The sequence below is a fragment of the Micropterus salmoides genome, unplaced genomic scaffold (genome assembly GCF_014851395.1).
Source record: "Micropterus salmoides isolate LMB-PRFRI ecotype aquatic unplaced genomic scaffold, ASM1485139v1 Ms_hic_scaffold_23, whole genome shotgun sequence".
Classification (NCBI taxonomy): domain Eukaryota; kingdom Metazoa; phylum Chordata; class Actinopteri; order Centrarchiformes; family Centrarchidae; genus Micropterus; species Micropterus salmoides.
Window position 1 is genome coordinate 10,015,787 of NW_024041484.1, and position 17,322 is coordinate 10,033,108.

Here is a 17,322-nt window from a genome sequence, read left to right on the forward strand (position 1 = left end):
ATTGATTGCACTTATATATAAATTATTTGCACTCCTTATAAATGTGTTAAAATGTCTTGCAGATGTTGCATTTAAAAAAATAAATAAATGGGCAGTCCAACAAATATCCAGCAGCCCTTGACACGCTGCTGATTCTGCTACCTGCCCACGCCATATCTGATCTGTACAGTTTGTAATTATCTTAGCACATCTTCGTATCTTGGCACCCATCTCTAGAAGAGTGCTGCACTGCATTTATTACACCAGATCTGATCTGTCTTTAGGTCTACTTTCTGTCTTTCTTGTCTGCTTTCTTACTATCTTCCTGCCTTCTTTCTCCCTTGTGTGCTCTCTGTCTCTCTCTCTCTCTCTCTCTCTTGCACACGCACACACACACACACAAACACAAGCCCATCTCTCTGCCATCTCAGGCTTGGCATGGCATTAGAAAGAATTTATTAGGCCAAGATGCTGGCTGTTGACATGAGTGTGATCTACCATTTGGTGGGAAGATAAGTGTCCCATGGAGGGTGTAATAATGTTCTCTCCCTCTTATCTCCTGCTGATGAAACCACGGGCGATACCTTCACATACACATAGCGTCATCAAACCTGTGCGTATGTTTATTTCTGTCCATGCCTGCCTATGCTTACTGGCGTGTTGGTGCCTGTTTGCCTCAATGTGTGGGTGTGCATGTGTTTATGGGGATGTTTTATATTTCATATCAACCTTGACTCTTGTAAGTTTCAACATAAACCACCGCCCTCACACCAGCACAGCAGTGATATGGTCGAAGGGTAACGGAACGTGTTGCTGGGAGATGGGTTTAGTTAGTGACGCGAATCCAAATGTGACAGATAAGGGGTGTGTGTGAATGTGTCTTTACAGTTTTTGATTGCTTATATGATACATCAGAGTTATTGGACTTGTCACCTGCTAAAAAGTCCACCATTCTTTTCAGTCTGAATGGTTCTTTTAAAATTGGGGATTCAACATACAGGCTGCTGTGTTTTATATGACGCTTTCTGGCTATAAAGTCCAAAGCAATAAAAAACAAACATATCACTGATATAAAAATAAATGTTGAGAATTAAGTAGTTTGGTAGAGATACTGTAATCTTGTGACAAATAGTAGCTTTGCTATCTGTTGAAGCTATTAAGTTGTTTTCACACCGTCGTGTGCCCCAGTGCTTTAGTTTTGGGGTATATTGTACTAAATTTGATCTGAGCTTGAGCCAAGAACCACCATAGCTGAAATTTCAAGTCCCACTATGCAAACAATATGGTTAAATATATAGCTTTTATTGGTCACTAGAGCAGTTTGTTGTTTTAGTTATATTTAGCCACACAATTTAGCCATAATTGGGTTCAAATGTGAGTGTTGGGGAAATACTGAGCATACACATGGATAGCAAAGAAGTGGATTGTGCTGCGGAAGAAGTTTGAGAAGTTTCTTTGGATTTTGATACTTTTATTTCACTGTGAAACTGGGTCACTTGGAATCCTTTGTAACTGCTGCGAATCCAAACTAACTACAGCCGACATCATCCACAAAGGAGCAAGCTACAATGTTTTCGGAGCCACCTTTCAAGTCCACAGGTGGTGAGTGTTTGATAGTTTTAGCTTTAATCGCGGATTACATGAGTTTTTGGCCACTTGTGAGCAGCACAACAAGCTAACAAAACATTGACAAAGTTCACTTAATAACTTCAAGTAAGCAAACAGTTGCCTATTAACACATATAGCATATACGGTGCAACACTAGCATTCATTCTGAGTCGTGTTTCTGGCCACCTGTACTACATGTACTACATGTAGTGTTAAGTCCAAAATTAGCTCTCTTTTGACTCAGTTTTGGTCTCCACCAACTCCAGAGTGAAATATGTGGCTCTTCAGCTGCTACATGCTCCACTATGTTCACCACCTTGTCACTCATTTTTATCTGGCTGCCGTTTAGTGCTGGACAGGTAATGTACAGTGTTTATCAGAGTGAAAACAGCTGCCTGACACTGATTGATCCATTATTGATATAAAAATATTAATCAGTGCAGCATTCAGTTGTGGTGTTACCATTGTTTAACGTTAAGATGCCAGGAGCACACATCTTTATGAATCATCTCCCAAACCACATGGAAATCTCTTCTGTCAACATGAGATGCATTTACATCTGTGTTGGTCTGTCACTGTGATAATTTAGGTCTCAACAGCAGCTGTGATGGGATCAAAACATAACGTAATGCTTGTTTTACCATGGTTTGTGTTTACATTTAGTAATAGTTAAAGTAGTTATGGCAACTGTGGATTGTGTTGGAGGTAGCGCCGACAGATGAGTAAAATAAAGAGTTTCATAGTCATCACCAATAGAACTGTTTTATAATTCTGTCAGTCATAAATTACATCTCTAGCACACATGATGAGCACATTACACATAACAGCATTCACTCCCTCATTATGATTACTTACCTGACAGCGCTATACATCTTTATCAGCTAAGGGTCACCCCACTGGATGGTAATTCAGAAACGAAACAAAACCCATAAGTGACCTTGCTGACAACATTCAGATAAATTAGATAAATTCACGATAATGGATTAAAAAAGAAAAGGAAGAAAATAAATCTTGAGAACACTGACAGACCTCGGGCTATCACATCTGACAAGTTTTTTCCTTTCACCTCAATGAACGGTATGTTTTCAACATGTCCTCTAATTTTCTCTTCTGCTCTCTTGCTTAGCCTTTACATTTACAACGCCTGCTTTACATCCTCTCTCCTACACACTTACTGCTACTACTGAGGTAGTGCTGTTTGTAGATGCAGATTCAGGACACTTTTTCGTCCTTTAGATTTACATAAAATGGAAATTCGTCTTTGGCACTGGCATACTTCCCGCAACAGGATATAGAATGAGGACAAACCACACTAAAGACACAATGCAAATAATAAATAAATACCGGTATGTAATAAAATAAAAATGACTTTAAAAAGAAAAAGTTACTACTGCCAGTGACCTGCCCTTCTATGTTGATTGGCTTGTACTGTAGATAGATAATTTTGTCTTGTTGAAACAGCTCCTGGTGATCTTTGGGGTCTATGAAGACCGATGGTGTCTTGACAGTAGGAGGTTCTTTTTGCGCCACGCTGACAACATCTTCAGCATACACGAGTGTGCAGTGAGGCAGAGATCACTGCTGTTCCAGTGCACGTCATTTATGTGTATGGAGAAAAGCAGGGGTGATAGAACGCATGCCTGAAGAACACCTTTACGGACACGCTAGTCAGGGAATGTTTTAAAGAATTAGTTCACGAGAAGCCATCATAAAGAGGAGCGAGACCCAAATCTTGCCAACTATCCAGCCCCCGCCCACCTGGCCAGTAGTTGCATAAAGTGGGCAAGCTTTTCTGATTGTTGGTTTGGAAAAGTCAAAAACATTGTCAGACACTGCTCTCTGACAATAAAATGTCAGAAGGGTGCAAAGGGAGAGGGGTCTACTGAACCCCATAGGGATGCAAACTCGATTGGGGCGTTAAGAAACACCCTAATCCAAAGGACCACATGGGGCTGACAAGTGCTTAGTTTCTCTGGATATCCAGAAATGGATGGCCAACGATAAACTTCATGGGCAAACTGTATAGAGTCCATAGCAACAACTTTTGAAATCTGTCAGAAACTTAGCAGGGGAATGTGGTTATGTATGTGTGGCAGAGAGCTATATCTAACCTGTGTAGCAGGGCTGACCACGGAGAGAAATTCATTGCTGACAACAGTTTTCAGATTTTTGAGCTATATGAAATTGCATTGTTCCCCACATGTAACTTTGTCCCTAAGGGTGAAAATAGTCATACATGGTTTCAGCTAGCCTTGAGGTGAACCACAGTAGCACCAAGTAATTCAACTTCAAGCAGTATGTCAGTGGTGTCAATTTCAAGATCACTGTTACTGTTCTGACAATGTATTCATAGTACTTTCATTATTTATCCATGCAGTGCTTGAGAGGGTATACATATTTCTTGAATTGATTGATATATAGATATTGTTTATGGTGAACAGATATTAACATTGGGTACAGTGCTCACTGATGATCTACATGCGAGGTTATGACAGGTACTGAAGGTGCCCTTAGAGCAGATTTATAGATATGGAACTGAGCACAGTTCCCTTATATTTTATAAGAGAGCCAGCATGCCATGAACACCATGGCAAAAGAATGTGATGTATGTATGCCCTATAATTTATTCTGGGTTTCAGTGATATCCATTAAAGAATGCCATTCTCCATCCATAAATGCATCCGAATATGAGCATAAATGTATGTATCACTCTCCCTTTATCTTTCCTATATACTGTAATGGTCAAGAATGTTATCTAGATATGCTTATCCTTTACTTTGTCTTTATCCTCTCCATTCTTTTATCTCAGTTTATCATTTTTTTTTCTTATCTGTGATTCTGATTATTCAGGTGGATATGTGTTGCTTAGTTTTTATTTGTGAATCCTTTTGTAATGCAATATCTCATTTGTGGAGATTGTGACACAGGGCTGTGATCAGACACCTTATCTTTAGATGGGTTTTCTTATTACACCAAAAGCACCTCATTATGGCGCGTACATAATGACCCTTAAATTCACTGTCTTCTTTCCCACAACAGTCATGATGTTCATAAACTCTGTTGAGTTTGTGTCGAGCAAATTAATACTTGTTTACAAAAATAGTGTTTGTTTACAATGAAATCTCCACAGGGTACCTTTAATGTCTCAGAAGTAGCGAGAAGAGAGTTTTTTACACTTTGAGTTTAATTAAAACGTGTGATCCTTTGACATCTTTTTTTCAAATGCTTACTGATGATTCATTCTGCCTCATTGCCTCTCACAGAAACCGGCAACTGTATATATAGTATTATTTTGTATTTTCTTTTACTAGTTGACTGCTGTTGCAATGGAGGATACTGAAATTATTTCTGATATCCAAGTAGGACTATAAGATGGCAAGAATAGTCTAGAGCATTGGTTCCCATTTATTTGTCTGACTTACCCCCATAGCCCTCTCAGATTCACCCGTGAGAGGTATCAATCACTTGAGCAAGGCACTAAACCACTACACAATTTTTCCTAATGGATAAGATACACAAAATAATAAAATGGGAGTTTTAAAAAGTTTCTGCCATGCCGTGACACGTTTTGTTTGATGGTGCAATTTTCTCTCATTATTGTGGCCAGCAATTATGTTTTTATGTAAGGTTTCATAACTGATTTCAGATAACAAAGAAGTAGACTGTTTTACACTTATGCTTTACAATCACAAAAAAACAAATGTATAAAAGCCAGATATTTAGCTTAGCAGATGGTAGCATTCACAAGTGGCAGCATAAGGCTCTGACATTGTCTTCTACTGATTGATTCAACTGCTTTATTAGTGGGGCAATGATCTGGCTCCTTGCTGTTAGTTGAAAAGAAGCTCAGGCGTATAGTTGGAATCACATCCTCCCCACACCAACAACTGAGGTTGGGACTGAGAACAAACGCACAAGGCAATAGTACTGACACAATGCACAAAAACAGAGAGAGGTACAGACAACTCCAACACAAGAAGCATTAAACAATTTGTTGATTTGAAATATTGCATTGCAGCTGTAATATCGCTTTCCTCAAACTGGAAAGAAACACACATTTAATTGTCACCATATTTATCATTGTTATCATTATGGCTCAGTCTATAAGTGAAGCCTACAGTACAAGTGAGTGTATTACGCTCAAGCCTGGGGCTTTTCTGGGAAATGTAAAAAGTCACTAACTGAAGTCTAGAGCTGAAATACAGCAGAGCAAGTTAATGTTAGTACTCAAAAAAGAACAAATTACAACACGTTATTCTGACAAAGTCTTGTGGAATGCATTAAATTTTCAAAACTTGGGGTAGACACGTATGTTCAGTGCTTACAATATATCTCATCCTGTTTTAAATGTAAACGACATATGTGTCATCTGTGCTGTTTTTTTTTTATTTACCTGACTGATCACAGCTCTCTCTATCTTTCTCCACCTGTCTGATTCTCTCCATCTTTCCCCCATCTCTCACTGTCATCCCCTGCTCTCGTATCTCTCAATTGTCTCTTTACTCCATTGCTCTTCATCTACCCGCATATCTTATCGCTCCTCCAATCCACCCCGCTACATCTCTCCATCTTTTCCTCCACCTTTTTAAACCCCATTTATATGTATTTCAATATTTTTTTTTAAATCTCCCCTCTTCCACCATTTTCCATCATGTTAAATCTTTGCCCAGATCTGTCTTACTCCATCTGTCACAACCCACTCCCTCTAATTCAATCGTTACATCTCTGCATCCACCTCTCTCTATCATTTCTCTTCATCTGTTGATTCCTTGTATTTTTTTCTCACCTTTCTCTTTCTCTCTCTCCTTGTGTTCTCTGCAGCTGGTATTGTTCGGAAAAGGCAGTGGTGTGAGATGGTGCCATGTTTGGAGGACGAAGGCTGTGACCTGTTAGTCAATAAATCTGGCTGGACTTGTACACAGCCCGGAGGACGAGTCAAAACCACTACGGTGAGTTCAGTGCTCTCTTTTAGCCCCCCCACCTCCAGGTTATACAATCACAATAATGTGCATACTTGCTGCGCCAGTGGCAGTGACGATGACATGGACAAAAGAGCTGAAAGTATAGCATTTGCATAAAAATCAGTTGTGATGTACATCAAAATTAAGGACACATTTAATGTAATTCCTGTAAATTCAGCAATAATGATTAAACATTTTTGCTAGCCAAACATTATTGTTTTGAGGCCATTTTAACAAGCTGTATCAATGCACAGGATAATTAAACACTTCTGAGTAGTACCTCCCTGCCTGCTGCTTCTGGCACAGCCCGTCCCCCCCAGAAAAACTACCAAATTTGTTGTTTTTTTCAGCGCGGTATTACAACCCATATTAACCTTTATTGTGGCAGCAACCTCTAGTGGCAGAACAACGGTAGCAACAGAGGAGGCAGGGTGACGAATTATAAATAGCAAGAAAGTTTGTGTAAGGGACTTTCACACAGGAGAACAGTGTTCGAGTTCCTTGTGAAACCAAGTAAATGTTGAGTTATTTTGAGTTTCACAAGCAAGCATTTCACGTTAACCACATGTTTAATGTCATGTGACTTGCCACCTACCTGGAGTGGTATGGGAAATGCTCATACGTGTCGTTTTGGGAGACATGGACAAACAACCTGTTTTGTTGTTTAGGTTGGAGGATTTGTGCAGGAAACAATGCTGATGAGACTGAATCAAATCAGTAAAGTCCGGGCAAAACCAAAACCATTTTCCATTGAACTAAGGAGAACTATAGAGTCAAAAGATGGTCTGTCACTAAGAGCTCACCCATTTCACATTACACATATTTATTTGAGAATCTTGGGTAATAAAAGAAAACTGAGTGCACCATCCTTGCTACTTGTGGCTTTTTAGGAAAAATTATATAGTCTTGCTTCAATAAACTACACTTTGTAGAAATACCTGAAATTTACACAGCCATTCAAGTGCTTGATTGCTTATTTAAGCACCCTCTCTGTTGCCATATTGCTCCACTTTGGGCGAGCTTGCATACTGTCAGCCACAAGTACACCGATAACAGCGGAAAACCAGTTAAGCATTCACTTCACAATGTTTCTGAAAATGTTTCTCTCCCGCCCTCCTCGTTTCCAGCTCATCTCCACAAACTGTATGCGGTTTGTTTACTTCCTTGTCGCCAGCAATTAGCTTGAATTAGGGACGCTCTTAATGTTAATGATGGCAGCAGATGGGGCGCCACTGCTTCTATTTGCTAAGATGCCGCCCATTCATTCGCCCTCCCGTCCTTCATACCCTATCTCCAGCTCTCCAAACCTCCTCCTCTCCACTTCACCCCAAACTCCAACATACACACACGCACACACACACACACCATCCTACCGCCCCTCACTGCTTTCACCCCACTGCTTGCTTTACAAGAGACGTAAACACTCTCCAGCCTGTATGCGCTGTCTTTACTGTAGAAATTAAAGAGGTCTCAACATGTTACACAACTCGCACACACACACACACACACACAACACAGCTGCCCTATCTGTGAATGTCAATGGGTGAACACTGAGGACCGGTGGGGCATCATTAATGCATCTGTCATGATTTAGTCATCAGCTGACTAACTTGTTTATGCATTCCTGCTGAAAGAAAAACACACATATATAGCTGCTCGTACTGTGTTGTGAGTCCTGGGTGTCTCATGGCGCCCGGATACCAACCTGACTATATCTGGTTGTGTAGACTGTGGTGACAGCTGTTAAATGTTCCACCTACAATGTAATTTGTTATCTGGGCAGACAGATAGCCCACACACAGACACACTCACAGGTAACATGTAGCTGGATCCATGTATTATATTTGACAGACATAAGAGCTAGTGTGTGTGTTCCAGGGGGTTGAGCATGTAAACGTGGTGGTCACGGTATGTTCAAAGACTAATAGATCCGATGCATTCTTACGTGTATGTTAACATGCTCTTACTGACGGCTCTTTGTGTGTGTTGCTAACTGTTTGCATATTCATAGTTTCTAAGCTGATATTCACATACTGAATATGTGTCCCTGCTTTCCTGTACGCTTTGCCCTACTTGTACATTTCATATCCCGCTTAGGATGTCAATGTACCTCTCATCAGCTTACACTGACAATATGCGGGACATGACAGGTATTTCTTGCTTGCCTCATTGGCTACTTTAAGCTTGGTGACAGCTAGTCAAATGGCCGGACAGCTATGTGCACTCATCTGTGCTAGTCCTTGTGTGTGTGTGTGTGTGTGTGTGTGTGTGTGTGTGTGTGTGTGTGTGTGTGTGCGTGTGTGTTTAAGCAGCTTTCACTGTCAAGAATTTTAATAACTGGCAACAAGCAGACTCGGTTCATTGTTTAAAATTATTCTAAAATTATTCATTAATGTGATAGATGAACTCGCCTAATAACGCTGCCTTTAATCTTGGGCAGTTCGGGAAGATTTTAGAGCTTCACAACCATGCATGTAACCTAAAATTACCTAAAAGGCATTAAAGGTTAAGGCCAATTCTCCAAAGCAGAAATTACATAAACCTCTTGTTATCTGCAGACCCAAGGGAGAATCATGGGCAAAAACAAAACAAACAATTTACTCCTCAGTCTCCCTCTGGTTAGCTTTGAACAAATGGCCTCTTCCCTGAGGCTTTTCAAGGTTAAGCCCAAACCGCGGCCGCCCCAATATTGCCTAAGGGTGACTGTTGGCTATGCACAGTCCAGTGAGCATGTCCGACCTGTCTGTCAGGTGTTTGTGCGAAAACATCAATGCAGACAAACAGACATGTCCCTCGGGCATTTGACTAAACCAAGTCAATCTGACTCAGCCCCATAGCCCCATAAAGGGCTATTTTGGACAAATGTCAGGAGGCGGGTTGCGTGTATTGGTCAAATGTTTGAGAGTTTGTGCTTTCTCTGTCAAACACAAGGAGATTGTAGTTCAGGATGACACCGCTGACCTCTTCTATACTTTGAGTCAGCAACACGGCTCAGTATGAGTTTCAAGGCAGATTAGAATTATGCTGTGCATTTTCTCTCAACTTACAGAATGCCACTCATCTCAGCAGCCACCATTTGATGTGCCTCTGTTTAAAAATAACTCCTTCGCTCACTTGTTTTCTCTCTGCATGACTCCATCTCAGTCTTTTTCTCTTTTCACAATCTTTTCTTTTACTTTCTGTCCTTCTCTCTGTCCTCCTCACCATGCATTTATCTTAGCCTGACCCTGCTTTGAAGAGTACATGTTGTTCCTGTCAATAAAAACACAACATGGATTTTTCTACGGCCGGCTCCAGGAGATACATATGAAGATTGATATGTACTTTGCTTATTGTTGACAGTTACATTTTGAGCGAGGTTACTTTTATTAGCAGCGCACAAAAACGGCAGCTGAAAAGGACACATATCAAATAGAGGTGCACTTGTGGAGCTATAGCACATAATTTATTTCAGTATCAAGAGTCTCACTAGTACAGTGACAAGTTTGTCCTCTAAAGGATTGACCTAACAGAAAATGGAATTCCTCAGATGAACCATATCAAGCTCTAAGACTATAAATGAGCTCCTTGGGTTTCCTTAACTGTAGTAATAAAACAATAAAATACACATGGACACTCATCTGCATGTCCATCAGTAACCACTTTATTTTATTTCTGTTGTATCAGAGTACATAAAACTGGATGTCTGGCAAAATGCATGCCTTATGGCAGTGGTTCTCAAACTGGGGGCTGAGCCCCCCCTGGGGGGACGTAAACCCACATCAGGGGGGTTGTGGATTTTGATTGCACCTGAAGTTGCATGAATTTGATTCATGTGGTAACATTTTGCTAACCTGAATCTTGATTATTTCAATTGCCTGTGTTGTTAATGACAGAAAAAAATATTAGAAAAATATTAAAAGCACTTTTGCTGGGATGGGGGGCATGAACTGTTTTTGGCTTCTGGTGGTGGTGGGGGGGGGTGATAGAAAAAGTCTGAGAGCCAGTGCCTTACGAACATAAAAAATAACTAATCACTTTCAGAAATACTGCCCAGAAATATCTAAACAAAACAAAACCAATGTAACCTGAGTTTTGACAATTAACTAAAAGCCTGCCCCTAAATTACAAGTGTCTAATCATATCTTAGAAACTGTAACTAGGCCTGGGAGGCCTGTCATGCCTTGGATTTCTCCAAATGCTGAAGCCCTTCTTAAACCTTTCCAACCCATTCTCACTCCAAAGTCATCATACAGTCATCACTTGGGCACTTTTTTAAAGCAATGGGTACCCCTTTAGCGTTAGCTTAGTTAACAACAACAAATGTGCAATGTCCGGTTAGACTTTCAAAATAAAACATGTGGTTAACTTTGTGAAATGGTCACAGTTTGATTATGTTTTGGCATCAAAACAACTTACTTAGTTTTAGGGAAAGATCATTGTTTAGGTTAAAATAAGTGGGTTATATAGTTTAAGCTACTAGGTATGTTTCTCAGGTGCAGCTACATACGTTACATTATGTTAAGTTCAAAAATCAGCAGATAAAGACACCCTTTTACAGAGCAACCACGGGTTAATTCCCCACTCCCAATATACTTTACTCCTCCATGTTGCTAAATGATTTGAATTTACATTTTTTTCACACAGCTACCTCAGTGAGATGCTGCCTTTGCTGCCTTTCCAAAGAGCTCTCTTTTGGCAAAGTGATATGTAGTCTCAGCACTCATCTCCTATACCTCCTTTGCTCAGTGAAAGGCTTACTGCTGTCTCCCTCCAGAGAGGAGGATGCTCTGCGTCGTGCCCTCCACTATTTTAGACTGGCAGATGAAACGGCGCAAGGAGCTTTCTCTCTCCGTATGTGCCGACGCGGGGAGCTCGTCGAGAAAAAGGGAGAGTGAGTGTGCCATTAAAGGAGAAAAGGGAAATCACCTTGGGTTATCCGATGGTTTTTGTGACAGACAAAATTCAAAAAAGAGACACAGTAGCAGTTTGAGCGAAGGAGAGTTAAAGAAATTTGAGCCAGTCACATGTATAGCATCGTGAAACATTATTTAAGTCATTTTTAGTTGGTGCACATCAGGCATTGGCTCTTGTTGTTAAACCTTTAAGTGCTTGTTCAGCTAGCGGAAAGGACATTCTTTTCAAAAGTTGGTTTTTTTTTGTCTCACTAAATTATAATTGCATGAAATACAACTTTTGGAAAAAACTGTCAAGAGAATATTTTTTTACGGCTGCCATGCTGCTTTCATAACATCCAATAGATTTCATAAGCCTTAGCCAATGGTTTGTTGAAATGATTTATACAGAGCAACTCACTAAAGAAGAGCATTTGTTATCCTGAAATTCCGCCAAATGCATCTGCTTGTCTTGTTGAGTACTGTACTTGGTGCAACGCAACATCATTTTCAGACATTTCAGGAAACAGTGATTCAAAATGTAGAAAACACTCCTGAAACAACTGAAATGACAGAAATTTAATGTCCAACTATGTCTTAATCATACGTTCCATTAGTTCTGTGCTGAATGATTGGGGTATTTAGGCAGGGAACAGAGTGCGAAGAGCAGAAGTGGCACCTACTGAGAGAAAGACTGTGATTACTGTAATCAAGACTTTTTCAGAGAGGAAAGGAGAGAAGAGAAAAAGAGGGTTAAAGAAAGGAGGAAATACAGAAAAACATGAGGAAATAGCAAGAGGATTAGGATAGAAAAACTGTAGTCGAGAGTAGAGGAGGAACAATCCATACGGGGACCTCTGCAAGTGAGGAACAAGGAAACATGTTTGTGCACAAGCATAATGTTGCATAGTGTACTATTCTGTATGCGGGAGAGGGTAAGGGGCTCTACATACAGACATACTGTATGCATGTTGGAGATGAAGGCTGTTTTCATCCTCACACAATCAGCTTTTTTCAGTTTACACATGACAATCCCCAGGCCAGTTTGTGTCTCACTGTAAGCTTCTAGAGTATTTACGCATTTATACATCTGCCAGTGACAGCATGTGTTCAGCAGAGTATGAAAAAGCTCTTTCGATTGGGGTTTGTAAGCAAGTGCTAAGACGCCCCAGCCATCACATCCTTTCTGTTTCTTCCTCTCTGTGGATCCATCTCAGGCTGGACCTGATGGGATCCCCCAAAGCTCCACCATCACCACGTCCCCCCTGTGGTTCTGGGTCGGTACCGGCCTTGATAATTGATCCCTCTGGGCCCTCCAGGCACATCCAACAGTGGGTTGAACAGAATCACCACTAAGAAGACAGCTGCTTGGCCACCCCAGACAGGCGAGAGAAAGGGAGAAAGAAAAAAGAGACCCTGTTGCTGTAACCATTAGCTCTGTCTGCCAGCTTCCTTCTAGAGGGAGCCAAGTCAGCACATTGTCTCACCTTAGAAAATACCAAGTCCTCCATTTTGGGAAGCTTGAAAAGATATTGGGACCTATAGCAAAAAAGATACTTTTAGCTAGAACAAGAAAGTGTGTCTTTTTAGGTTTTTAACAACAAGAGTTTGTGGGATCGATCTGCTAAATGAGCAGTGTTGCTTAAACCCAAACCTCTGCTAGTCGATGAAAGCACCCCTTCCTGTATTTCACCCCAAGTGTCAACACCGCCTAGTTACAAAATTTCAGACATGTATCTCCGAAATTCAGGAGCTATTAAAAACAACACTATTTGCAGCTTTGTGACAATGCCATAGACTGTATATAAGAAGTGGACGTAGTCATCTTGACGTCACCCGTTGGTTTGTGGACTTTTCTTTTGAAGCCTCGAGTTTGGCCGATAGGGCGCCGCCAAGTTGAGTATTTGCAACCAGCGGCACCAGACGTGAACATATTTGGTCGAGACGGTGGAGCTAATGGCCGTGTGCGGAGATAGCATGCTTGCTTAGCTAGGTGCATCTGTAACTCACGTTAACTGTCATTTTAACAGGGCTGACAATTTTGTCTAGCAGTCTTAAAACTAAATGTACTCACCAGAGAAAGTGAACAGCCAACTCCTAATAAGATTTTTAACAGTGCAGGTTAAATTTACACAGTGCCGTGGGTATGAGTGACTCTCGCCTGATTGACATTTGCTAATTTATACAATAGTAGCACAAAGTACAACTAAAGCATGGATTACGCTTTCTACGTCCATGAGTATGCGAGGGTCCGCGTTGCGAAAAAATCATCATCAGAGGGGGTACGTGTAGAGTCTGTGTGGACGTCCGCATGCCTCCCATTTTCTATGACCTATGCTACCAGCGCACCAACCTATCTAACGTGCTTGTGTGGAATGAATCGCAAAGTTGACTCCAGAAAGTATCATAAACAGAAGTAATCCGCGTCCTTGAGGTCCGCAGCTGTCCGTGTGCACGTCCGCTCCAGAGTATATGCGAGCCTTAGGCCATAACCCATTTTGCAGGAATTTGGTGATAGTATAATCAGATAAATTTAAAATTTTACTAGAATTCAGGGGATCACTAAAGTCAGCATGCTTTGTCCTTTGGGGACTCTGAATGTACTAAATGTCACGACAATCCATCCGATGGTTGTTGATATCTTTTTGTCTGGTCTAGTTGGTGTGGCTAAAAAGATGGAAGGGGAATGATGCTTAAATGAGGCATACTTATAAAGGGTTATTATGCTAAACAATTATTGCTAAACAGTGCTAAACAGTTATTATGCTTAACAATAACTAGTATAAGAAAATGACAAATGGCTTTAAATTTATTGCCATTTGCCATTTTATTTCATTTTAATGCTCACCAAGTCAATGATCATTTAAAGCATCAATGGAACAACACAAGGCCTCTTTGTATTTTGATTCAATGTGGATTCCTGTTACGCAGAATCAGACGCTGTTTTACTCCCACACTTTTATAGTTCATATGGACAGAACAGCTGATGGGTGTACACAAAGCCAAGTAGGCACTGTTTCAAGACTCTTTAGTGAAATGAAATTTATAATGGTGGTGGTGGTGGCGGTGTGAGTGTGTCTAAAATCTGGAAAACCAAAACGTAAAAAATAAAACACTGCCTCCTCATTATGAGCTTGATAACCATACCACCTCCCCGTCTCCTCTCCCTCTCTCCCCTCAGGCTCTATGACGCGACAAGAGTCCCCCTCAACACTCTTGCACTATGGAGAGCATTGATGACCCCTTGACAGACAGCCAAAAACCATCTACCAACACCACCCTACCACCACCACCAACATCACAACAACTCCACCCAAACCCTGGTCCCGCAAAGGCAGGAAGCAACACAAGCAGCTACAGGCCACCAAGGGCCTCATGGAGGCAGCAAGGTACAACAGAAAGCCCCTGAATTTGAATCTCTTTTCATTTGTGACTGACATTCTGAAAAGGGAGCTCAGGCATATATTTATTTTGTTATTCATAGACAATAGTCTATCTTATAATAAAGTTTTTTAATTTAGAAAATAAGGAAAGTGATCATCTTATTCGTGGCAAGTCAGTGGGCACTGCACATACACAATTTATACAAGCTCTATTTTGTGTGGGGGTTGATAAAGTGAGTAATTTAATTTCATCCTTGTAGTATTTTTTTTTTTCAGAATCTGATGAAAATCATTACAACCAATATTCTAGTATTTATTAGACCACAGACACATCATCCTCCGGCTTTAGCAGAACATGCAAACAACAGGAAGCACGGACACACATAAATCCAGACGCAATTCAAACAACCGTCTGCTTGTTTGATATGTTTAGTTGGTGTACTCATTTTTCCATAAGCTCACCAGTTCCCTCGTGAGTGTTTAAACACAGAAAATCCATGTGTGCAGTAATACCAGTAAAACCTGGTCGGTTTATTTTCATCTTGTTTTTGCTGTGCTTTATTGGCATGCCTTGTATATTGTCTTTAAAGTGGCGTCTGTGCTCTCAAATAAAACAAGGCGCCAGGCATACTCTGATATTAATGCATGTGACTGGGAAATGGAGAGTAGGCATGTAGTAAATTTAACATACATTGGAGTAAAAGGGATGAGGCCAAAGTCATAAAAATGCCCAGTCTCATAGAGTTTCTGAAAACCAGGCTCCTTTGTTGGTCAACATTGTCAGCATTTATGGTCCATGATATGTTTCGCTTTCGAGAATAAAAATCTTGCTTGCTTTTCAGTCCAGACAGCAAGTCTTCAGTAGATTTGAAACTATAAATAGACACAGGGTAGAATGCATGCCGTGAACTCACATCCTCTCACAAAGCATCATTTAGAAGATTATTGTCTATTAATAGAGAAGGCTATCTATGATTGGATTGAAACATTTGAACCCATAATATACTGCATAAAGGAAGACAATACCATATCGCCTGTAATCATATGGTCTCATCCAGTGGCATACAATATAGTAGCTTATATTTTATTAACTATCATCTTTACAATGTGTTTTGAGGGATATGTTGTTTGTTCAGATCAGTGTCATTTTGTTCTTCCTTTCTGAAGCCACTGTGGTAGGAGTGCGCTGTTAAATCTGTTCTAATGTTCCCTCTTGAGCATTAAAGTTCTGATCATATTGTAGAATGGAGATAGTGAACTGTGTTTGCTTTGATGTTCTGAAGAAATGCAGTATGAAAGGGCTGATAATGACACAACACCCCAGATAGCTTTGAACTCTCTCTTAATGTGGAATGGGGGCTAGTGTCTAGAGGCCCGCGCATACATGTTCATGTGTTTTGATCTCGGCATCTGCTTCAGGCATTATCCAACTTCACAGCATGTAATGAGCGATTTCCCTTGCCTTATTAACCTGTGGATCATTCCTAACCTACAAGTTCACTTATGAATATTCATCTAGCAGGCTATTGTGCAGCTTACTCGCTCCGATCCAACAGAAAGTGTGCTCGACTGCACAAGACTTAACAGCGAGGGCAGGGACAAGTATGGGAAACAAGTATAGGGAGTAGAGAATGCTTTATTCCATTAGCTGATGTTTCGGCACCACCTTGCCTTCTGGCAGAGCTTCCAGTGAATGTACAAAATCATTCAATCATATGTCAACTGCATACTCCCGAGATTTTGCATTATTCACATCTATCAGAGCCTCGATAAGAGTTTGAAGCAAAGTAGATCAATTTTCTTTCAAGCATGCCCATTCACACGTTCACTGTGGGTCACTGCGCTGTGACATTTTGAAGGGAGTCAGCAAGAGTTCACACCGAGTGGAAATGTCAAGCTGTAGCCACATGCTCAGGTGCATTTTACTTTAAACCCTGTAACTCCCAGCTGGAGAGGGACTACTTATGTATTGTGTATAATTTACTTTAGCTCTAGCAGATGCACTTTAACTTGCACGTGCAAAATCCATATAAAGGACAGCATAAATGCATGAACATTCTCATTTCTACATCAAAGCATTTCAGCTCTGAGACAGGAAACTCCATGCGGTGTCCCTGAAATCAGATGTTTTCCCCATCCTCTATTCAGTGCTGCTGGGTGCATATCATGTATTGAGTGGACTGCCTGCTTGCTCCGTAACAAGAGACGGCTGCACAAATTACACATTAACACAGATGGGTTCTGTCCACGACTTTCCCTTCTGTTACTGTGACACCTGCGGCAGTTATCAGTCTCACTTGAATTCACCTAATTCTCTTTCTGGTCTTGTTTGAAGAGCCAGACCCCACTGTACTCAGAGTTTGTCTGTGTGTTCAATAGCCAGACAGGCTCTGCATCACATTTCCCTTCAACTCTGCATTCCTGCAGCACCAGAATGTAAAATATTCTACTGCTGTTATAATATATAAAATAGAGTAATATGGTCATTTCCTGATAAACCCGAGGTAATAATCACCT

General features: G+C 40.8%; 1 protein-coding gene across 3 annotated transcripts in view; it reads left to right on the top strand.

Annotated features, from left to right (window-relative positions):
* tafa5a (TAFA chemokine like family member 5a) overlaps window positions 1-17,322 on the top strand; it is a 158,395-nt gene that overhangs the window by 137,534 nt on the left and 3,539 nt on the right. For 2 of the 3 annotated variants that reach the window (XM_038739269.1, XM_038739271.1), the window contains exons 3-4: window positions 6,409-6,536; window positions 14,604-14,811. In XM_038739269.1, coding sequence (XP_038595197.1) covers window positions 6,409-6,536; window positions 14,604-14,612 — 137 coding nt within the window. In that variant the 3' untranslated portion in view covers window positions 14,613-14,811. The remainder of the gene's footprint in view (window positions 1-6,408; window positions 6,537-14,603; window positions 14,812-17,322) is intronic. The other variant, XM_038739270.1, reaches the window with a different exon arrangement.